This window comes from Oxyura jamaicensis, chromosome 24, assembly GCF_011077185.1.
Source record: "Oxyura jamaicensis isolate SHBP4307 breed ruddy duck chromosome 24, BPBGC_Ojam_1.0, whole genome shotgun sequence".
NCBI classification, from domain to species: Eukaryota; Metazoa; Chordata; class Aves; order Anseriformes; family Anatidae; genus Oxyura; species Oxyura jamaicensis.
Window position 1 is genome coordinate 550,504 of NC_048916.1, and position 24,218 is coordinate 574,721.

A 24,218-nucleotide genomic window follows, 5' to 3' on the forward strand; every position below is an offset into this window, starting at 1 on the left:
GAGGTTTCACTAAGCAGCTGGCAAGCACAGTTCCCCTTATTTCAGAGCTTGCAGCAGAAATGCTGCTGGAGTCATTAGCGGCAGCCCCGGGAACTCCTTGTCCTGGGTTCCATCCCCGAAGACTTCCCAGCTGGAGCTGGAAGCAGGGGCGATGCTGCGCCCTGACGCTGAGCTGAGCTCAGTGCCAATGTTACTAATCTCCCTCTTCTTCAGAAACAAATAGTGAGAAAAATTGCCGCATTTACCCAAATTTCAGGAGTTCAGGATGTCAGGCTTCAATTCCAGACATGGACATGTTTGGTGTCTGATTGCGCCTCCTGCAATACAGGGGTTGCTGCTACCAGGGTCTGATTGTTTTTCACCACTCCGGGGCTTTGATGGTAATAATAATACCTTGCTGTGCGGAAGAAACATCTGTCTCGATTTCCTGTCTCATCTCAGCTTTGGTGTTCCCCCTCCTGCCCAGCTGGCGATGAGCCTGATTGCTCATCAGATGGCTTCAGCTGTCTTCTCGTGGTCAGCGGGGTGAGAAAAATCAGTGAGGGGCCCCCCAAAGCCCCCCTACAGATGGGCACGCTGGGCTCAGCTCTGCAGAGCCCGTGGTGCTGGTGGATGGGATGAGCAGAGGCAGTCTCCAGAGGGCATCTTGGTCCCAGACTGGAGATGGGCAGAAGCACCTCAGGACCCCAGGGTCCTGGGGCACGGGGGTGCAGGGGAACCTGGGCAAGGAGGGGGGAGGAATCTGTGTCACTGGAACACATTGCAATTCACTTTGCTGAGAAAACAGTCAAAACAGATGCTTAGCTTGGCGATGAGGACAAGTCATGGAGGGGAAGACATGGAAAGACACGTTGGGTAGACATGGAAAAATGACACCTGACATCAATGCCATCTTTATCCTCATGCTTAGCACAGAGCGACGGTGCTGTGCTGTGAAGCTGTTCAAACCTCCATGGTCCTGTACGTGTTATTGTCTACCTCAAACCATCACCTATCACACCTTCACAGCTTCACCCAGGCTCTGCCTCTCTGTGCAATTCCTTTGGGGCTTGCAGGAGAAAATGGTGGTAAATGGAGATAGAAAACCCCAACCCTTCATCAGCGTAAGAAATCTGCTGCTGGGGACATCTCAGAGGCAGGGGAAGGACCACATTTCGGATTGCTGAAGGTACCTAATCCACATGCTTTGGGGCAGACGTGATGACGGGGTGGGCAGGAGCGGCTCCTGCTTTCTGGGCATGGGATGCACACATGGCCGGAGTACTGGTGGGTGGCTGGGGCCTTCCAACGTGACCAGCTCCTAAAGCTCCTCTGAAGGCTTTTCCATGAGCTTTATTTCTGGGAGGTCTTCAAGGGCTTTGTGGTTTCATCTTTGTAGTGTGAGAGGGTTGCAGTAGTACACACCAGGTTTTGCTCTTGCTGGCACTGACAGAAAAAGGGCCTTGGGACAGGTTTACACGAGGTGGTCGAGCTCAGGAGGGTGACCAGCCTCAGAGGTGCCCAGCAGCCAGGCAATGGTCCCTGATGGCACATGGTATCTGCCAGCCCCTGCTGGCTCTCCAGCCCCAGCTCCGAGCAAAGCTGCCGAACCCCCTAAAGCCCCACAGCAGCTGCTGTTGTCACCCCACTGATTGGGCTCATGTTAAATTTTGACATATCTGCAGGTTGGTGCAAGGCACAGCTCCTTGTAAGGTCCCCAGTAGCCCTGCCAGAGTGGCTAATTTGTCAGAGCTGAACTGTGTCTGGATCAAATGGGTTAGGATCACCAGCAGAGGTGAGTGTGCTAGGAGGTGTGCGCCCCAGGTGAGGATGGGGGACTCCTAATTACGTGGGCATCTTCTTGCAGTGATTTCTGTGTAATCCGACATGGGCTCCCACTGGCTGAACCTGGGGAGCCGGCAGCTCATATGGAGGAATAATAAATGATATGCATTCCCTTTGTACTAATGCAAAAATACAGGCAACTTATGGGCGGAGAAGTAGAACAAAGTTGCAAATTTAACAAAATAACCGCTCATTTTTTCACTATAAAATTTCCCTACTTTCCATCCATCCATCCATCCATCCATCCCCAGACTTATTCCCAAGTCACTCTTCTCAATGCCTCCTGAGTCCCCTTAGAGCACCCTGGTAAAAGCACTGCTCCCCTGAGCCTTCCAAGTCATGAGAAAACAATCCGATGTGGCAGCACACCGATAAAACAGACTGGCCTGTAAGAGCTCTGTGTTACCTACTGAATTCTGTATAAAGCTGCAAGAAACATTTCAAGGGAAAAAAAAAAAAAAAGAAACCTCAAAAAGCAAAAACCATTAAGTCCTTAATTACACACTCCAAAAGCAAAGCGGAGCTAAGTAGTAAGCGTTGCGTGATGCTTTACAGACAAATGGCCTTATAATCCAGTGCCAACAGCTTGTGTTCTTCCTTTGCTTTTGTATTTACCAACAGCTTCCACAGAGTTTGCAGAGGAATGGAAACCCAAGGGTAACTCCAGGACCTGCAGTTAGCAGAGTTACTCCATGGCCTGACACTGGGTGAGAACAGAATCCCTTTCCAGCGGGATGCAATGGGTCTATTTTGGGATGTCAGCATCCACTGGGGTTTCTCATCCTCATGCCATACAGCACCAGTGTTGGGCTGCATCTTGTATCCATCCTGTCAGCTTGTTTAAGCAGAAACAGCATTTCTAATGAGGCTGCTTTGGGAATTAGCCTAATGAATAACAACTGATGCCAACTGCAGTCACCAGAACACCCGCACCTTTAGCAAAGCCCCGTCCCCATCCCTGGAAGGACCGGGATGCTTTCTGCACACCCTGCCTTGCCTGACCTGTGCCACGTTTCCTACCCCTGGCATGGAAGCAGAAAAACCTCCAACAGAGCTGAAGGCCTCTTAAATCAACGTCTTTTCCAGCTCGGAAGCTGTAAGAGGATTCATTATTTATATGGCAGAAACACAAAAGCTTAGCATATTTTAAGCTGTCTGAAACAACTTCAAGGCAACTCGTCCGCTCTTTTTTTTTTTTTTTTTTTTTTTTTTTTTTCCTAACAAAGCACATTGAGATGTCTCTGAATTGAGCAGTGGGAGGAAACCCTTCAGAAAGAGAAAACAGAACGGAGGGATTGAGGGAGAGAAAGAAAAAAGCTGTGATCTAGCTGGGGATTGCCAAGGAATGCCCATCGGGGGTGTTCCCTGTGGGAGGCTGGCATAACCCTTAGACAGACTCTTTGCCTGACACCACATGGAGATTATGGCAGGCAGGGAAGCATCCCTGGTACTTCACGAGTACAAGCACATGTGGCCATATCCTTCAGAGGCAGCAGGTGAGGAGATGCTGAATGCTGGGTGTCTTTTTTTTTTTTTTTTTTTTTTTTTTCTTTTCCCCGTTTTTACATTTTCAGTTTAGTCACAGCATCTCTAATTTCCTTAGATCTGAAGCCACCTCGTGAGACTGGAAGGGAACGATATAGAAGAAAGATGAGGGGAAAAAAAATGCCAGTAATCTTGTAAAAGTCAGTTTTGAAAAATCAATTTTCTTGTGTGACAAGATTTGCTTAAGGCTTTTCGTTCTGTGAAATCAGCCCATCATCCTGCGGGAACACATGAAGGAAGTGGCAAGTGTGGTTTGGAATAACTCAGATTAAAGACTGCTAAATTAGGCTTGAGGAGCTCCCCCCTCTCCTGCAAGGATGCGGCCGGCACAGCCAGCGATGCTTGCTTCCCAGTCGTCTCCCAGGGCCCAGTAGCCTGTCTCGAAGGAGAGGAGACCAACGGGCCTGGGAGAACACAGCTCTTGGGTCGTCCCGAACAATGTGGATGTTTAGAAGAAGTGTTCGCAGCTTGGCTTGCTGAAAAACATATGGGCTTAGCTAATGCCCAGAGACCTGGGTGCGAAGCGTGCTGGAAATGAGATGCCTGGGACACTTCTTTGACCAGGAGGTCAGGGCACCATCAGAAGTGACTGCCCAACCTTGAAGCCTTGTGAGGCTCTTTGGGTTTCCTGGACCAACCAGCCCAGGACCCACTGGCCTGATCTTATCCGTCGCTGTGCAGTGAAAGGCTACAGCCCTGCTCCTGCCACGCGCCAGTGAGGAGAGCCCTGCTCAGCCAGAGGAGCTTCTGCACGTGCCGCTGGGTGTCTCCTTTCAGCTGGAATGGACCAAACAGTTTTTTGTTTCCCCCTCCTTGATGTCACTCTCTCTCACTTCAGGAAAGCCATCGTGTTTTTCTGTCCTCTTCAGTCCTGCTGGTGGTCCTGGCTGGGACGGCCACAGCCATGGCACACCCCACATCCCAAACCTCTCCACTCCAGCACAGCAAGCCCCCAGATCACATCAGCAAAACCCCTCTGCCAGCCCCCTCCATCACTGAGGCTCCATCCAACAGCAGTTTGTACTGGCTGCTTCATCACTCATTTAATTTGGTTCCTTTAATCACTGTACATCAGGAAGTGATGCTCAGAAGTACAAAGCACTTTCTTTCCTTCCCCCCCCCCCCTTTTATTTTTTTCTTTCCATCAGCTTCTCCCTCCTCTATGCTCTCTCCTCATTAGTCTGAGCTGCCTCTGAGCGTCTCCCACACACTTGTTCCCATTACCCTGACAAGGCAGGGAAGGGGAAGACAAATCTCCCTGTCCCCACACTGTGTGAGTGGAGGGAAGCTCTGCAATTCCCAGTGTCACCTGGAGCCACTGCCACAGCAGAGTCCCTGCAGCAGCCCAGTGGAGAGATTTGTGCCTTTTATTTTACTTTATTTTTTTAAAGCCTCTCTCTCCCTGTCAGAGGGAGCTGGCAGATGGGGCTGACGCATCATGGAGGAGATCTGAAGAATTCATTTCCCGTTACTTTTTTATTTCCCCAGCTTTCATTTTCACTTCAGAGCAAAGGTCCAGTTGTCTGGGAGGAAGCTACAAAGACAAACCCGGGCAGGAAAACAGAGATAGCCAGGAAAAATGTTACTGTGCCGATAACTTGAGACCTCGGTGTGCTTTGCATTCATTTCAACTCCCACTTGAGCTGCATTTTTCTATGTCTATAAATTAGATTTACTCTGTCACTGCTGTGAAATGCCGGAGGGCCCCTTCCCCACGCCGTCTTCTCCTGCCTCCCTTGCCGTGTGTGGCTGCGGGAGGCAGCGGGAGAGGTGACAGCCCTGCTGAGGGATAGCGTGTGGCTCGCAGCATCCTGCGCGGGACCGCTGGCAGCCATGCTCTTCGGAGGAAGAGGGAGCAGATGGGAGCATGGCAGCTGGGGGAAGGAAGGCTGCAAAAACGAGGGGCTCGGTGGGATAAACCTGTGTGCTGGAGTGAACGAGCAGTTTCCCCAAGCTGGTTTGAAGGAAGAGAGTCCTAGTGTGCCACAAAATGGCTGCAAAGCCAGAGTGGCCCAAAAGGGCAGCACGGGGATGGTTTCTGCCCCAATGGGTGCAGGGCAGCCAGCCTGTGGAGCTCACACCTTTCCTGCTGCCACCGGCTGCTCTGCAGTGTGTTTTAAGCCCTTGGCAGCCTCTTTCAAGTATTAATAGAGATGTGACTGTGATATGAGCTTAATATGAGCTTAATATTGCAGATCTCCTTTAACTGGGGGGGGGCAAGAACAGGTGCCAGTTATGCAGTGGTCCCAGTGATAAGAAGCCCTGGGGAAGGTGGAGTACGGGGGGGTGTTTATGTTTGTGTTGGGCCCCTCATGGATGGGCAGCAGAAAGTGATGAAAACACCAAGCACTCCAACTCCTAGGAGACATTTTTCAAAGCCACCTGAATCCACATTAAAATACAGTCAGGTCTTCCAGTGCTAAAACAGGGAGCACAGCCCCTGCTGTGGCTTGGCTGCAAGCAGCACCAGGCGTGCCCATTAACTGGCTCGTTTGCCACTTTTCCATCAGAAGTTGCCAATGAAATGCATCATCCTGAATCTCTGCATCAGTTTTCCATGATCCAGTAATCCCTTCTGGACTTCACGGCCTATGGATCTGCAAACACATTCTGCAGCAGCTAAATAGAAGAGGAAGTGACAACTTTGTTGTGATGGAGGGGCACCGAACTTAAATCTGCCTTCACTTGGGCTTTCACCTGGGACCAGAGGTGTTGTGCACACCCAGATGTCCAGCTGGCCATGTGAAGGATCACATGGACGAAGGACGGACAAAGGATTGAGAGCCAGCTGGAGCAAGATCTGCTCCTGGTGCCTGGGGTGATTTCTCCTTCTGTTGACTGATCCTGGCAGCAGAAAACCATTCCCAAGCCTTTTCCTTAGGGTCTTTCTTTTCCTTGAGACCCTAATCCCTCATCCCTTGATAAGGCTCTCCCAGTCCTGATGTGTGCCTGGCTTTGCTCCTCAGCCACCCAGTGTCACCCAGCAGCACGCGCCCTCAGGGACCGGCTCTCGGCTGTGCAGCCAAGCAATGCCAAGCCATGAGCGAGCTGGTTCAAGCATCTCAGGAAATCTCCAGGCTGGGATGGTGCGATCTCCAGCAGGACAGGGGCTCCCATTCTTGGAGAACTTGACTGCTCCATGGCAGCCTGGAGCACTTCATGAATAATCCCGGTGAGCTGCTCCTTCCCAGCAGGACCCAGGACTGAGCAGATGAGCCCCAAACTGACAAGAGCAGCAGTGACCTGTGGAGGCTGAGCTTGTGCTCCGGGGTTGTTAAAACAAAATGTGGGAATGCGGACGCAGTGTAAGACAGGCTGGCCAAAGCACAGCTTGTGTGTATCTTTGTCTTCTCCTCTTCTTCTTAGAGCTCACCAATATCAGGTATAAATTTTCCGTTTCTACCCAAACTCCTGCAGGCCTGCCCCTTTTTCCTCCAAGACCAGCAGCCAAAATGCTCACAGACCTGCATGTAGGCACAATGCATGACACTCAGCCCCCCAAGCTGTAACACAGCAGACCTCAGAGATGCCTCCTTCCAGGCAGCCAGCTCCCTGCACACCTCTCCAGCAGAAGGCAGCAGGGACTGGACTGCCCTGACCTCAGCAGAGCAGCCCTGCCTGCCTAGCACTGGCACCCTCTGCACCGATTTCTGGCTGTGCCGCCTTCCCCCTGCTCCCAGCGGCTGCTGACTTCTCCCAAGGCAAAAAGTGAATGCGAGTGAGACCCCCAAAATGGGGTCTGACTGCAAACACGCAGGCTGCAGGGTGTCGCAAGCAGCTGCAAACTGCTGCACAGCAAAATGCATGTCAAACATCTGGGCTCACCAGCAGGCTTGCCTGGGTTTGCAAGACTTGTTCTCATTCTTTAAAAGAGTGATCAGAATTAAGACACTGTGTGTCCCTGCAGGAAGGGACCAGTCCAGATCTGGTAGAGGTACTCGGACTCTTCATCCTTGCGTTCCCCTATGGCCTGGGTGGGAAATGCCCACCCTACATCCCAGCCGGAGCTGGAGGTGGGCTGCAGAAGCTGGATGTTTTCCCTGCTTGCCCTTTTGCAAACGCAGCAAGCACTTCTTTTTGTTTTCCCTTGCGCAAGGCAGGACACCACCTCCCACCAGGTGCATTCAAGCCCCACTGCCTTTAAAGAAAAGCTCTTAAGAAGCAGTCGAGTTCAGATTAATATTTGATGAGTGACAGCGTGCTGTTGGTTCAAAGATAAAGCAGTGTTTTCCAAACACGGATGTCCTTTCTGCAGCGCGGGGCCTGCAGGGCGAACAAGCAAACACAGCTCCCTGCCCGCCCTCTTGTCACAAGCCGGGGTGTGGGAAATGGAAACCCAGCTGCTGGTGTTCCCCACGCTGCTGCTGCAGAAAGGTCTGTGCCCCTTTGGGCAGCTGGCACCTTTGGTTTCAGCCCACTGTGTGCAGGGGGAGGTCGCCTGGACTGCACTGAATGTAGTCCTGGCTTCTGCTGTGGGGTGGGGAAGAGGAGCTGGGGGAGCACCCCCCAGGGGGGCTCTTAAATAAACGGCTCCTCCTGACCTCTGCTTCTGCTGCAGCATCACCTGGATCTTCTGCCATGCCCCGTGCAGTTATGGAGAGGTGTGTGTGTTTTTAAATGGCATATTTCTTTTTAAATTTGTTTTTTAAATGGCATCTCTCTTTCTGCCCATGCTTGTCTGTCTGTCCCTCACCCCCATGCCTGGCTATTGCCCTGCAGCCCAGCTCTGTAGCTGATGCTGCAGGGTGGCTCAAAACGTCCCGTCCCCACCGTGACTGCAAAGATAACGTTATTTGCAAAGGTCTCTGCTAGCCCTGGGGATGAGAGCACTGTATCAATGCACCAGAGTGAGGTATTTATTATTGCCCTGCCTGTAGCAGTTCCCCATCTCACTGCAAAAATAATCATCAGAGGAGCCCAAAAGGCTGAGGGACTCTGCCTCTTGCAATATTAAACTTTCCCATTTTCTTCTGCCACTTTAAAGATTCTCTTTCTTACTGCAAGTGATAAATAATAACAGCAAAAAAACACCCCACAGACACAACAGACATCAAAAGCCAAGGGAAGATTGGCAAATAGAGAGATCTGAAGTGAGCAAAGAGGAGGCCTGGTTGTGAGTCAGTTCACGTCGCCCTGACTTCTGTTGCTTTCCATTAATTTCACCCGCCATCACAGGTGGCAGAACAACGGCGACAGCTAATTACTCTCTCTCGCTTTCCCTTTCTTGCCCCTTTGCTTGCAGCAAAAGAAAGCCAGTGAATTCCCCGATGGCCTTGGGGCTCGCTCCCCACAGGGAGCAATGGGGGCAGGTCCGGGGAGGTGCTGCCCAGGCCCCTCAGCCCTGCCACTGCGCGGGTGCGGGATGCATAATCCCTGGGCCACAGAAAACCAACCTGAGGCTCAACACGGTGTAGTGGGTTTATGTGGCAAGGTTTTGGTAGCAGGGGGCCATAGGGGTGGCTTCTGTGAGAAGGATCTAGAAGCTGCCCCATGTTTGGTCAGGGTCCCACTGCTGACCAGAGCCAAGCCAGTAACTGATGATGTTTTGTGCCTCTGTGAGAGCATATTTAAGACAGGGAAAAAAAAAGAACAATGCTGTGCTACACACAGCAGCTGGGAGAGTGAGAGGAGTGAGGAACAGCCTTGCAGGCACCAAGGTCTGTGAAGAAGGAAGGGGAGAGGTGCTCCAAGCGCCGGAGCAGAAGTCCCCTGCGGCCTGTGGTGAGGACCATGGTGAAGCAGGATGTCCCCCTGCAGCCCATGGAGTACCACGGTGGAGCAGGGTTCCACGCTGCAGCCCGTGGAGGAGACCACAGTGGAGCAGGTGGGCCTGCACCGATGGAGACTGCGGCCTGTGGAAGACCCCTGCCGGAGCAGATTCCGGGCCGGACCTGCAGCCCGTGGAGAGGAGCCCACGCAGGAGCAGGTGACCTGGCAGGAGCTGCTGCCCGTGGGGGACCCAGGTTGGAGCAGTTTGCTCCTGAGGGATGGACCCCATGATACGGACCCATATCTGGAGCAGTTCTTGGAGAGCTGCTGCCTGTGGGCAGCCCACACCGGATCAGTTCAGCAAGGACTGCATCCCGTGGGAGGGACCCCACAGCACAGGGGATGAGAGTGACTGAGAAGGAGCGGCAGAGAAGAATTGCTATAGACTGACCATAGCCCCCATTCCCCCGTTCCCCTGCGCCGCTCGGGGGGAGGAGGTGGAAGAGGGTGGATGGGGGGGGAAGGTGCTTTTGGTTTCTTTCCTTTGTTTCTCACTTCTCTAGCTCGTTAGTAATAGGTAATAAATCTTACTGTCTCCCTGTGCTGAGTTTGTTTTGCCCGTCACCATAAATACTGTGCGATCTCCTCGTCCTTATCTCAACCCTTGAGCCCTTTTCATCATATTTTCTCTCCGTTCCTCTTTGAGGTTGTGGTGGAGCTCGGCCGCCCACCTGAGTAAAACCACCACACACGGCTTGTGCAGCCATGCATTCCTCAACAGCCTTGCCCGGCTTGCTTTTGGTGACAGAGGCTGTGAGTGACAGCACAGGAGACGCTGCTGGTGAAGGCACCTGCACCAAAACCCTCTGGGGGAAAGGATGCTCCTTGTCCAGGAGCTGCTGCTGTCCAAGGGCAGGGCTAAGAGGAGCTGAGGAGCCGTGTCTCTGGAAAGCAGAGCCCAGCCCTGCCTGCACAGAAGCATCCAACGCGCTGAGGTGCCCATGGGTTTTATGGCAGAGAGCTTCTGGCTTTTCCTCCCGTTGGACAACGCCAGTAGGGCAAATGGAAACGTTTCATGGAAAGCTGTCAGTTTTGACAAACGGGAATTAACCTCTCCCAGAACAGAATATTCTGTAACCTTCCACTGTGACTCTGGGAAAAGATCACTCATTTCTAAACAGGTTTTCTTTGTGTTAAAAAAAAAAAAAAGTATGCGATGCATTATATAAGAGAAAGCACGAACAAAACCCCGTGTCCTGTGACCGGGGGGACGTGGCAGCGGCATTGCTCGACAATGTCATGGTGTCATGCAGATGCAGAGCAGGGGGACAGTTACTTGTGTATTCATAGCAGAGAGAGCACCACGGAGCTGGCTGTGGGTTTATGTCCAGAAAAGGGGATTTACAGTGTTTAGACATTTTCCTCTGTGTTCAGAGCTGTTTACTGACAAACATATTGGGAGGTATTAAAAATAAATGTTGGCTGCTGACCACGATCTGATATTTCTGAGGCTGAGGGAAGCCATAGGAAATATATCAGCATGTGTCTCTCCCTGGGGAGAAAAAATGCCACACTTTCTGTTTCCAGTCTACTTTCTAATCTTTGCTTTTAAGGCAGTGTAAGTTCATCCTGGCTCATGCTTTCCACCCTTGCAGCTCCTGGTGCAGGAACCGCAGGCTTTCCTCTCTGTCCTCCCTGGGATGCCCTCAGAGCTTCCCTCATCCCTGTGCCCACACGATGCTCCCTGAGGTGCACAACACCAGACCTCTACACCCAACAGTGCTGCTGAGGCTGCTCGCTTACTTGGGCCACGCTGTGTGCTTCAGAGACACGGCTTTGTTTAATTAAGGCACACTCTTGGCATTTACAGAGATCCTTTCTTTCTGCTTCAGCTCCAGACAACCTCTGTTCCTAAACTGAAGCTCAAAATCCTCCTCTTGCTTCCCAGCTGGGATATCCCATTCCGAGCTGCAGGGCTGAGACGTCTGCTGCCTTGACATAGCTACTGAAGAGCTATGGGATCCTTGGGAAGGGAAATGAATCGCCCCGATCAATCAGAGCCATTAGATGGAAGGAAGCCCCGCCGTGTGCTGCTGAATCGTGTTTGCTTGTCACAGTGGTAGGGAAAAAGCCTTGTGTGATGTTAACATGTTAAGGGAACTTAAGAAATGAAAACCCCAAAGTGCTTGAATTTTTCATGCCTTTTTTTTTTTTTTTTTTTTTTTTTCCATTAAGGAAAAAAATCCCTTTCATGAGAAAACATAACCCAAAAAAACGTGCAATTAGCTTTGGTATAAAAGTCCACCACGAAAGGAACGACAAAGCACTTTGCAGCAAGGCAGACATCCCTGTGGCACCAGGGTCAGCACTGCCCAGGGAGGGCGAAAGGATGGGGCCGTGGGGTGGGAGGAAGGCATGGGGAGGGCTGCGGGTGGCACAAGCAGCTCCGGGGGGCTGCAACCCCCCCGTGCCCACGTGGGACACGCACCCAGCCCGCCACGCTTCTTTTCTTCCTACCTGTAAATATGGAAACGGGGCTATTTGTATCTTTGACATTAATTGACTTCTGAAATTAATAACTCTTCCGTGTAACTAGGAACACAATTATGACTTCGTTGTGCTGATAGCAGATATGCAGCCGGAAGGAATCGTTCCTACCAGCAAACTCGATTGTACTAATTAAGCTGTACGAGCCTAACAGGAGGCGGGTTGTGGTAACCTGTCCCCGGAGGTGCCTCCTCTGTTATTACAAACCGAGGCTGTTGCACGAACACCACCGACTGCCTGCGTGTGTCTGCACCCAGCTCCGAGCCCGGAGGGGCTGTGGTGGGACCTGGTGTCCTGTGAGATGTCTCCAGGAGGGCTCAGGCCCCCGATGAGGGGTGGCAGCCCCCCCGCTTCCCTCTCCAGTGAGGCAGGTGCTGGGGCACTGCACAGCGAGCCCCACGTTTACAGCCCTGCTCATCACGCCCTGCGCAAACTCGGTGGCTGCTGCTCGGGAGCGACCAGGTGCAGGCACAGAGCCCCTTCTGCCCCGGCCTCCCATGGGCTCTCCTCCTCCTCCACCCCCTTCTTGCCTCACCAGTGCCCGGCTGCTGCCCAGCCCCTGCAGCTCCAGCCCAGGCACCTCTGCTCCAGCCCATGGCCCCCTTCTGAGCCCTGCGCCACGCTGCTGGGGCTGCACGTGGCTGCTTAAGGGTTACACAGCGATGGCACTGGAGTGGTATTGTTCAAACCATAAAAGAGCGTGCACAAAGAGAAGGAATTTTCCAATTTTCCCCATAAAAGACTTTTCACTCGGCACGTTTTGCTCGTTATGTCCCCGAACAGATGGCTCCGCTAGCTCTGTGCCAGGCCTCCAAATCCAGCCCAAAACACCCGTGCATCCCCGACCGAGGGCTTGCTGCGTGCAGCAACCTCACGCAGAGCTCCCGGCGCCTCCTCACCTGTGAGCAGCAGCAAGGTGAGGACAGCTGGGGGGGAGCTGGGCAGTGCTGGTGAGGCTGTGCTTCGTGCGGGGCTGGAGGGGGATGCATGGTGACAGTAAGAAGGGAGGACGCCTTACCTGTACTGCGTGACGGCCGGGTTGGCCTTGGCAGAGCAGTGGAACTTGACGGTGTTGTCCTCCAGGACCGGCTGAGGCTCCACGGACAGGTTCACCAAGGGGGGGTCTGCAAAGAGACACAGACAAGGTCGCACCGCCACTGAGGTAGGTGCAGCAGCCCCGTGCTACGGTGCTGCCCAAGGCTCCTGAGCCTGGGGAGCAGATGGCAGGCGTGGGAGAGCATGGCAGAGGCTCTGAGGCTGCTTTGTGCTGTGATTGAATGTTCACGGATTTGTAAGGCTGGCTGCAGGCTGACGCTGCGCACAGAAAGCACGAGCCCTGGGTGCACATCTGCAACGTCTGGGTGCAGCCCCACAGGGGCTTGTACACCACAGAGGCATGGGGTATAAAAACCCTTTGGGCTAGAGAGCTGTCCTCCCACCAGAACAGCAGCTGGAGCTGGGTTTTGGCATCAGATCCCTCCTCCAACCAAGGATGCCCTCTTGCTTGCCGCAGCCCAGCGACTTCCCTGCTGCCACGCCACACGCACTGCTCGACGTGGCATCTCACTTCAGAGCCATTAGCACAGGCTCTGATTCCCGTTTAAGGAAATAAACTGGCCTGCTTTGAAAAGTTCCCATTTAATATCTTGCTGCGTAATGACGATCTTTTGTCTACCCGCTAACTTGAAAGTGGCATTTCTGCTCTTTCATCAGCCTAATCATCTCTGCCAAGTCCTTATTGGTGTCACAGGCCTCTCGGTTCTCTCGGCTGCTGCTCTGCTTCTCTTCTCCTTTTACATGATAAGCATCTGAGTGCTTTAGCAGCAAAAAAAATTTTAGAAGAGAACGGATGAAAGCAAGTGAGAAGAGAAAAGGGTGCAGTGTTGTGGTGGATAATAATATGCAGAGCGGTTTTAATTTTTCATGATGTCTCAGAGGAGGTGCTGGACATCCAGCTTTAGGTTTGAAGAATGAGACCTTATTTGAGGGAAGAAAAAAACTACAGGTGGTATCTCGGAGCTCTCCTGTCTGCCAAGGCACCTGTTATGGGCCACCGTTAGACACTGCAGTGCTAGAGGAACCTCTCCAGCCTTGTCAAGAGGCTTTCCAGAAGGTGGAAATGGTGCTGAAGGACCAACCCCTGCAGGCTGCACTGGGGCTGCGCAGAGGAGCTGAGGGGCTCCCCTGTATGAATCCAATGCAGCAGATGCAAAAATGCATCCTAAACTACCTGCTATCTGCTGCCTCTCTCCTCCTCCTAAATATCTCAGCGACATCTCTCCCAGCTGGATCATCCCTCCCATGCTGCAGCTTCACAGACACCTGTGCCCCAAGGGGAAAACAAAGGCAGCGAGGGGCTGCGTTACTGGGAGCCAGACCAAGCTGGGGCTGCACGATGATGGCCAGCATGCTGCTTGGATGCTGTGAAGCCACGGCTCTAACACTGAGCAGCGCTGCTGTGTTTAACCACAGAACCACTCAGGCTGGAAAAGACCTCCTAAGATCAAGTCCAGCCAGGGATGAAAGCTCCCCTGCCGCTGCTCCCTCTGCCAGCATCCTCCCCCATACACAAGACAGGGTCTTGCAGGGGAGATGGGGCTCTCTGGAACCAGCTCAGCACCTTTGCTCGAAGGCACAGGCGCTTTCTGGGCATCCAGAGGTGACAACAGCTTGACCGCCACCTCTCCTCTCCATCCCCATCCTCATCCCTGCAGATCCTGCCTGCAGCGCTGGGTACCGTGCCGCACCGTGCAGCCATCCCTCCTCCGCTGCGTCCCCACCTCTGCTGGCCCCGTGATATTTACAGAGCCAGAGCCCTGCTTTGTCGCCAGCAGAGCCACCTGCCTTTTTGATGGGAAATTATGACGGGAAATTATAGGTATTTTCAATTTACCCTAATCTCATTTTAAAATGTGCAATTCAAATGACAATAAAGATGGGCGCAGTTGGGAATATAAATGAGCTTCACTAACATAACAGCCCAGAGATATATAGTGCGCTCCTAATTCATTTGCAGGCATCCTGACACTTCCCCATTGTTATACAACAACAGCTAATCACCTTCTTTTGTTAAGTATGAATCACACTTCTCTTTAGTAGCTTCCCCATTGTTTGATGGTTTAGTAGCTGTGCCTACGATTTACAGAGGAGCCTCTTTGTATTAAAATGAGCCCGGCTCCCTCCTTGCACTCAAAATAAAAAATGTAGATTAAAAAGAAAAAGAGCAAAGGAAATGAATTAAAGTCTTTGATCTTCCCTTTCGCAAATGGGATTGGGCTTCCGAACGTTGCAGGAAGGCTGGTGAGCTTCCCCACGAGGCGGCCGGTGCTGCAAAGAGCGTGGGTTTGTGTGAGCGAGCGTGTTTGGGGGTATGTTAGGGGAAAAAAAAAGACACAAATTGTAACTCATCAGGATGTAATTCCACGCGCTCACAATTATAATTCCTGCCTGGCTTCTTGTAATTAATTTGAGATGGAATCAGAATTGGAGGAGAGCATGCATGCAAGTGCTGGCTGGCGCAGGTACCGCGCACTGCCGTCAGCAAGCCTCCTAACTCAGCACCTGCAAAATGAGCGCTGCGGGGCAGAAAAGCCTGTTTGGGGTGGGCTCCAGAAGCTGCGAATGAGCAGGGATTTGGAGCTGGAAGCAGGCTCTGATGCCTCTTCAGCTCTGGGCTTTCACGCTCCCCAGTGAGAGGCATAAATGGGAACAAAACGCTGCCACGCTGCAAGGACCAGCACAGCACCTCCAGCGGAGCGAGGTGGCCTGCGGGCTGCTCGTCACCCTGGTCCCCAGACCTGCCACTTCTGTTCTCATACTGCCACCTCCTGCAAAAATATGGATGCGGTCAAATCTCTTCCTGCCATGAAACGAAGGTGTAAAAATGAGCAACCACACGTGTGTGTGCAGAGGCTTGGAGCAAATGGCTTTGGATAAGCAATAACGCTGCTCCTCCCCATCCCGGCATGCTGGATGTGAATTTCCGTAGAGCCACTGGGCTCTGGCAATATAAATAGTTTATGGCATATCAAACTATTAAACATGATTTTAATCCCACTTGTGATGTTCGGCGCATAACTCACAGGAGGCTGACTTTGATGTGGCTGGTGGAACAGAAATCACATTGAACAGATGTTCCAGCTGGAGTCGCTTAGTGTTTCCATTACAGACTCCAGCTTTTTTTTTTTTTTTTTTTTTTTTCCCTTGGTTTCTTTCCCCTTGCATTTTTTGGAAGGGGATGGTGTTTGTGACTCAGCTGTTTCACTGCTGCTGAGGCTAAGATTGGCAGGCAGGTCCTGTGTCCACACGAGACTGATGGGATCCAAATTCGTGCTTTGCATCAGCTGAAGCAGGCTGTTCCTGCTGCCACGAGTGCAACCTCATACACCTGCACAGGACAAAAACCCTGCCTGGGTGCTTCTGTACAGGCTGCTTAATCCATCTTGGCATTTTTCTATCCCTCCATCACCCATCCAGCCCTGGGAAATTGATATCCTCATTAGACCCCATTAAGAACAACATACTTTTAATAGCTATATAGGATATTATTATTATTACTTTCACAGCATGGAGTATTTAATGGCTCGGAGTGGAAATTGGTGCTCTTTATTTGGTCTTCCTCTCTTCAGAGCAGATCCCATCAGGATCAGGGATGCAGCTCACGTCCCTTGCCCCGTACTGTACAGCACGGTGTAATGATGTCTCTGGCTTTGCGTTGTTTGTGAGAACGTGCGTGCATCTCCAGCTATTGTAACTGTTTGCCGGCTGTGAAATAACCCATGCTATTATCTCATTTTATCTGGCTGGTTCTGTCAGGACATGCTATAGAGCGACCCAAGAGCCTGTTAATCTTCCGGCAGCAAAAGCTGGGAGTTTTAAATGGTGAATTTTCTGCTGTGCTTGAGTTTGTTCAGGCAGTTTTAATTGGACTCTGGAAAGCAGCTGGCATGCTAATATTGAACACCCTGCATTTGCAAATTGTTGGTAAATACAGCTGCAGGAATTGTGTGTGCAAATGAGGCCCGGCTGGAGAGAGGTCAGGATGTGCCTGAAAGCAACAGCTATTGCAGAGGAGGGGAGAGATCTGTGAAACGTGAATTTTTGAGGAAGGAAGGTTTTCCTTCATGGTTTTACAGAGAAGTGACATCGCTCCCCACACACCTGTCCCTGCTGGATGCTGACTGACACCAGCTGTATGTCACAGGAGGGAGGGCTCCCTCGGAACACTTTGGTGTTTCTAATCTGCTATCTAGATGGAGAACAAGACAAAACCTTACCCCCAAACAACTTGCAAGCCTGGAAACACGTATTTGTCCAAGAAATGCACGCCAGCCAGGCAGTGCATGGCTCAAGGAGATGGGCACAAGATGCAAAAGCTGGGAAGCAGCTGGGTGTTGTGTGCATCAGGTGCTCCGGGGAGCTCAGGGGAGATGAGCCCTCGTACCTCAGCCCTCTTTGCACCAGTACAGCCCAGTGATGGGGAACGCCCAGCTTGGCGGCCCCGGTGGAGGCAGAGGTGAGGCTGGGGTGACGCAGGGCTGCGGCGGCTCAGGTACTCACGCTGGATGTCGATGGTGACCGAGGTCTCCTTCCCGCTGGGAATGGCTTTGTTGGTGGCGCGGCAGACGATGCTCTCCCCGTTCTCAATGTCGGAGGGGGCGATGAAAAGGGTGCTCATGATGCTCTCTCTCTTGCCATCGCGGAGAAGGGTCTGCGGGGGGAGACAGGGAGATGGAAAAGGCAGCTTCCAACAGGAGAGAGGCCCTTTCCCCTGGTCGAGAGTCACACACACAACCAGGCCTTGCTGTTAAAGAGTTCGCCAGCCAAGCAGTGGTCTGCAGTCATGGCTCCTCAGACTGGAATCTGCCAAGAACCCTTAGGGGAATTGCACAGGCACCTTTTGCTGCGCTTCCCTGGGAATTGGGCACTTAACTCCCATCTGTTTCCCTGCAGCCCTGCTCTGCCTAGACCCGAGAGCCGCAGCTCCGGTGGCATGCACGTCACCCCTGGCCTGGGAAAAAGGGAGCCAGGGGACAGATACAGCAACCAGCTTCTCCAGCCTGCCATCACCTGCTGCACCTACGCCAGGCAGGTGCAGAAGCAGCCTGGGCTGATCGGGCTGCAGCTCCCAGACACGTTGTGCAGAGCGGTGAGTGGTGGCAGCCGCTGCCAGCAGCACAGGATGGATCCTGGACAGCTTTGATCTGCTGGCACAGGAGCCCTGCCTTATCCTCAGTGAAGTCCTAATCCTCATTTAAGTCCTTATAGACTGTGATCACGTCACCCTGTCACCTCGTCTGTGGTAAACCAGACTGACCAAGCCCTCTGAGCATCTCAAGATGCTGCAAGGTTTTCAATCTTTTAATCACTCTCTGACCCCTCTCTGGTTTATCAACATCCTCCAGGGACCAGAAATGCCAGACACACGACTTCACCCAGCCACTGGTAATAATGGCAAATGCCCATGGACACACCCAGCCAATTCTGGACTTTTCCAAGCGTTTTTCTCCCTTAAGTCTGTATCCCCCAAGTTTTCTCTTTACAATGTAAGGCAGGTGCTTTATTGAATTATAAATAGACAGCAGTGAGACTGATGTTTTCACCATTTGGGCTCAGCTGGATGTAGCCCTCCTGCTATAGGTCTGCACCTCCGTCAGGCAGTGGGCGAGGAAAGGTGCTGACAAATTGACACCATCGGCTCAGAAGCTGGACAGACGCAGCACCGAGACCTATTAGAACATGATCTTTGGGATCTGAGGGCCCCAACAGACCTTAATTATCCTGACAAACCTCATCTGGGGTCTCTATCTCACCCACAGGTCTAGGAGCTGAATTTAATCAAGCTCAAAAAAAAAAAAAAAAAGCTCAAGCCATGTTTTGGGGGTGCTGATGTGGGTGCTTCTAGCTTGGCTACAGCCCTGCTTCACCTCTGTGGGCTTTCTGGTGACTGCTGCACTGTGGCTGACCCTGTTATGGTCATAAAAGCCTGCTCTTCTTGTGCCTTTGGTGGTGAGGGCGCTGCCTGCTTTGCTGTCACCCTGCCTGTCCTTCCTCCGCAGAGAAGCCCCTCTTCTGCTGCTGAGGGTGCTCTGAAGCCCAGGCTGAGCACCGTGGGTCCTGCCTGTGCAGCACTCACCCCCACAGCACCCCAGAGCTCTGTTTAGCCTTCAAACCTCGCAGGATCCTATGATACCCCCTATGGCCATAGGGACCATTTCCTGTCCTCTTCAAGAGGGAGCAGGGTGAGGGTTTGGGGTTTTAAAATCAGATCTGGCTAATCCGTGCTGCCTGGCTGTGACTGCAGTGGGGCTGCATATTAATCAGCTGGTGGATTTGAAATTCAGAGAAACAAAGGAATTATCACTCAGTGCAAATGGTTTCAGGCAATCAGTAACCTGAGCAGTATGTCTTCTTGGTTGACTGGAATATCTGGATCAAATGAAGTCTGGGTTGGATTTTAATTTTATTAGAGAATAACAACAGAATAAAACTGGCTCAGTCTTAAAGGGAACTTCAAAAGGGAGAGGTTTCTTGTACGCCCCAAATTGAAACATCCCATTTCATAAATGGCTAAAACTGCCCATCAGCTTTTCTGTGGGGTCTTTTTCTTTTTTAACATGATAAGGTTGAAAAGGTCTCAGAAATGCTTGCTGTGGTCAAGCTGGGATTTCTCATGCATGCACGGGTGGATGCGGTGATGCTCGAGGCGATGAGCACTGATGCAGCCCACACTGGCTGACCACCTCTGCGTGCCCTGCCCTACAGCTGCACTTCCCTGCTCATGGCAGGGAATTATTTGTGGAAGGTCCTCCTGGAAATCTCCAGTGAGTCAGGAGAAACTGCGGTTCAACATCCCCAGATCAGCCAACACCACCTCTGCCTCGACGTCCTTGCAGAGCAGGGCTCGCCACCCAAACCACCCCAACAGCTGCTTTAGAGGCCATGGAAGTGTCTGTGTGGCATGTGAGATAAGCTGCTGCCTGTAAGCTCAGCTCTAAAAGGCTTCCAAAAAAATTTCTGAAGAAAAACAAAGAGGAGACACCCCTCCTTCTCTGCAAGGCTTGGGGTGGATGGAATAAGTTGCAAACAATCGCATGTCAATGGCAAGGATTTTAATTAATTTCACTTGAATTAAGAGAGGGCGAGGTCAGCTGTCTCTAGCTTTAATTAGCGCTGCCTCTTGCATAGCGCGTAGGGTGAAAGGGGCAATTCTGTTCATCCCCACCAGCTACGAGGAGGCAGCTCAGCTTCAGCTGAGGTGTCCGCGGGCGCGGTGGGGCAGCAGGGGGGAGGACGGGGATGCTTTGGCTCCTCTGCCCTTCCAAGCAAGCTGGGATGAGGCTTCCCAGTGGTAGCAGAGGGTGAAATGTTTATTAAAAAGATCTTCAGGAGCTCAAGAGGAATGCCTTTGACTCTGAACTTTGAAGTTGCTTGCATTACAAATGGCTGTAAACTGACCCATTTTGTGCCTTGAATTCTGTGCTTTAGAAATTTTCATTAGAAATGTCAAGTGTTACTGAATCTTTAGCACTTACTGAGCATCAGGCTTTGATAAACAGGAGAACATGTGGGTACCCATTCCGAGTACACTGCCGATTGCTCTTTGATGTTTTCCTTTATGACCCAATAAAGGCTTTCCATTTAAATTAAAAAATGCCAACAACCCTGACAATTTTTCATGGAAAACTGCAGTTAGAGGCAGGGACATATGTCACTGCAAAAAAACTTCTGCCTCGGAGCTTCTGCTGCAGCCAAGGGCAGTTCTGGCTCTGCTCCTTAAATGCTACGAGCATGACACCCAGGTGGGATTCCTGGGGGGAGATGCCAGGTAATTCAGAAGCAATGTGAGGGTACAGAAAGCCAGCCAAATTCCAAGCAGAGCCTATTTCAGAGACATCTTCATGACTGTTGGAGGTTGCACGGGGTGATGTGGGGTGTGAGGCAGCTTTGGCACTGTAGGCACAGCCCCGGCTGTTTCGGGGCTGTGAGAAGGAGCCCAGGCCCTTCCCGAAGCAAGGAAGAGCACAGTGCACATCCCCACCCCGTCCTGCCTCACCTTGGAGTAGGTGGCTCCATTGATAACTTCTCCTTTCCGCATCCAGATGATGGAGGCAGCCGGCTTGGCGTTGTCTGCGTGGCAGGTCAGGTTGAGGGGGTCTCCCGCTCTCAGGCTGATGATGGGTCCCCCCATAATGACGGGGTCGTCTGGAGGAACTGCAAGGCAATGGCACGAAGGAGGCAAGGTCACTCACTAGCATTAAACCACCAGGACTGGACTGGGACCTCTCACACCTCCAGCGGGGTGCGATGGGGACAGGGGCAGCCTGCCACCCATCGCACCGTGGGACGGCTTGCAGGGAAGGGCTCTGACCCAGATTTGATCTACAGCAGTGGAAACCAGCTGATGTTTTAGGTCACGGAGGGATGGAGACACCATTGAGCACTTCCTTGTCCAGCTTTGATCTTCCTTTTGCTTTCAGTCATCCTCTGTGCCACCCTCTGGCTGTGCAAAAGGTGAAATTCCTCTCATTCGGTCAGAGACTCCCCCTCGCTGCTGCAAGTCTTTTAAGCATCTCCCCTCCATGAAATCAGGTTTTGCCAGGGGTACCGAGGTGACATTTAATATCTCAATCTGCCTTTGAAGCTGTCTGGGTCTGACAGCCTGTGTGAGGCTGCATCCTCATTACAGGACATGGCTTTGGTGGCATCGCAGCCATGGACATCCCTGCTTTGTGCCAGAGAGGGATGGAAACGGAGAAGCAAGATATGGAACATGGTGATTTTTTGGTGTCTAGCCTGTGAAACCTGGCATCTTTAAATACCACCAGCACGGTGGGAAATTGGGCTCTTGGGGGCTCACACAGCATTGGAAAACCAGCCAAAATGCAGGGGTGGAAAAGCATCCCCACTGCAGCCCCTTCTGTCCAAGCAGAGGAGCTCATGCTAGCCAAGGGTGGAGAAAAATTGCTGCTCCAGACCCAGGTCAGAGGAAGGTAAAACACCTGCAAGAGCCTCCTGCCCTTTCCATCCTTTGAAAGGGGATGCTTCTGGGTTAAAACTGCCCTTTTTTCCACAAAAATGGAGCTGCCTGTCATGGGGCTGTGCTCTCCGAGCTCGCTGGCATCGGGCTGAGCTGCACAACGCCAAAGCGCTGAGATCCCCGAGCGGGGCTCTGCCGCTGCGCCTGAGCTGCTGCTGTTAGCTGGCCGGGGAAAAGACTTCCAAACTCCTCGCTGGCTCCTCCAGCGTGGGCCGAATGTGGGAGATGGAAGGGGATTATTTTCTCTGACAACTCAAAGGTGGCTGCCCGCGTCGGCGCAGGATTTGCAGGCGAGGCAGATGTGGCGGTTGCACACAAGGCTGGTCACATACGCATCTGCCAAGCGCTCTGAGTAATGGGATTTTTCAGCTCAGTGGGTGGAACCCAAGAACTGGAGGAAAAAAAGCTTTTCTACATGGATCCAGAATGTACATTTTTCAGGCTACAAGAGTGAAAAATGTGAAAATCCGTGTTTTGGGTTAGTCAAGATGCGTCAGCCCCTGGAATATGAGAATGTGGAAAACTACTTGATTCTGATGCTGTTTAGCTGTTAAGGAAGCATTTTAACTTAAAAAAAGCAGCTATTTGATTGAATTCATTTATATTGTTTTCAGAAAAAGAAATACTTGTTTCTCGGTAGCTTTTTTTCCCCTCACTGACGCTATTAATTGAATTTGACCTCAGCTTGTGAAATATTGGAAATTCATCTTGTGGAGCTGGGAGGAGGCCCAGCCCACAAGCCTTGCTCTGAAGAGCCTTTCAGAATTAAACGGAGGGACTTTCACGGGGGCTGATTAATATTCCTGGCTGGTCCCACCAGCTGGAGCCTGAAGTGTCCCTTAGCAGCCTCTGGCATCACAGTGCTCCCTCAAAGCAGTGCAGCTGCCCCTGACTGCCCAGTGAAACCTGGGGAGGGGGACAGGACAGGGGACAACCCCGTGCAGGTATGTATGGGACCACCTGAATTCCCCATCCCAGAAAGCCTTTCCTAACCTGTGTTGCTCCTGTTTCCCTCTGTTGGATCAGCAGCAAGACCTGGGGAGCTGCTGAAGGAGATGAGAGGGAGAGAATAGGTCCTGATTATGTCTTCCCAAGCAAGTGGTTATCATCCCCCAGTTATTCATGTGGCCATGAATTATTGATTGTCTCCAGGCTCACTAACCAGGGGCTCTGGCTGGGGAGGAGAGGGTCTGATGAATAGAAATCAGCAATATCTCTCAACAGCTCTAACTTCTGCAAAATGAAGGATGACGATGCCTTCCCCACTCAAACTCCAGCCTGGGAAAGGAGAAGGAAGAGAAGAATGGAAGATGAAAAGAGAGGAAGAAAGAAGGGGAAGCAAGAAGCCAGTAGCACAGAGCCATGATCCATTATTCATCCCCTGTGCTCCCAGGATTGGTTGTTATTATAAGGCACCACTACAGAATCCGGTCTCCTAATTTTTAATCACGTAGATGTAGAAGTGCTAGCCTTTCTGATTAACGCAGGGATATAAATAGGAAGGGTTGTTTGGGGGTGTGGGTTTTTCATTCCTGACAGCAAAGAAAAGGGAGTTAACCTTTACATGCCTGGAAAACTTAAAAAGGGAATAAGAGAAAAGGGATGGATGAGCAAAGCACAGGCTGTCACTGGTGGCTCAAGCCCGTGAGACCAGAAACAAGCCAGAGAGGTGGATGAGGCATGGGGTGTGAGCCCAGACTGGTCTCCAAAGGGACAACACACTGAGACCTCCTGGGGTGGGAGGTGACCCTGGCAGAGCTCCTCTTCAGCGTGCACTCAGGACTCGAGCTGGGGAGCTGTTCCTTACCTGACCACAGACAAAGCTTTCTGGAGGCAACATGACAAGCTTCCCATCATCAAAACCATGGGTTTCTGTCAAAACACAGGGTTTGCTGAGTATTTTGAAGCCCACAGATAGGCATTAATCTGTTCTCCATAGCTGAGGGCTGCTTGGGTGAGTACGAACAGCTTGGGGTCTCCGCTCCTTACCCTTTGAAGTGCTTTGGGAGAAGGGTGTTTAAAAGTACATCAACATAAAGAAATATGAATAAATGCGTGCTGCTCTTGGACTGTGCGCTCAGCAACTTCTTCAATTAGTGGGCTAGTTAGAGGCCTTCCTGCATACAGCCCTACCCGGCAAGCTTTAATCGTATGATTAATCAATGCGACCATGCAGAATTATTCAGCGCTGAACTGATACCCCAGGCTAACACTGCAGCTTTGACTAAGAAATAACATAGATGTCTCTAAATACTCCTGGCCGTCGGACAGCTGGACGGCATTGTGGCAAGCAAACAGAGCCTCAATTATTAGCAATATTTATTGAGATAACAGGATCCTCCAGGCAGAAGTCTTCTTCTGCAAGCAGAGAAAGCAAAAAAAATAAAAAAAAAAGCCCTCCAGCTGCCAGCACCTCTTCCTAATTAACGCTGGCTGCTTTTTTTGTTGTTGCTGGCACCTCCTTGCTGCTGGGTTTGTGGACGCGAGAGGCCTCTGCTCCAGACAGCGTTAACATTCAACCCCGAATGCTCCCCAGTGGGGAACGGCCACCCAG

The 24,218-nt window shown here is 51.7% G+C and overlaps 1 protein-coding gene and 1 long non-coding RNA gene across 5 annotated transcripts in view; one reads left to right on the plus strand and one right to left on the minus strand.

Moving 5' to 3' along the window:
• The window catches only part of KIRREL3 (kirre like nephrin family adhesion molecule 3), a 317,705-nt gene that overhangs the window by 27,317 nt on the left and 266,170 nt on the right, over window positions 1-24,218 (minus strand). For all 4 annotated transcript variants that reach the window (XM_035346026.1, XM_035346024.1, XM_035346025.1 and 1 more), the window contains 3 exons: window positions 20,681-20,838; window positions 17,185-17,335; window positions 12,644-12,749 (listed from right to left, as the gene is read on the minus strand). In XM_035346026.1, coding sequence (XP_035201917.1) covers window positions 12,644-12,749; window positions 17,185-17,335; window positions 20,681-20,838 — 415 coding nt within the window. The remainder of the gene's footprint in view (window positions 1-12,643; window positions 12,750-17,184; window positions 17,336-20,680; window positions 20,839-24,218) is intronic.
• On the plus strand, window positions 2,545-6,962 carry LOC118177950. The gene is made up of 3 exons (XR_004755982.1): window positions 2,545-2,920; window positions 3,051-3,320; window positions 3,428-6,962. It is a non-coding gene; the product is annotated as an uncharacterized LOC118177950 (long non-coding RNA).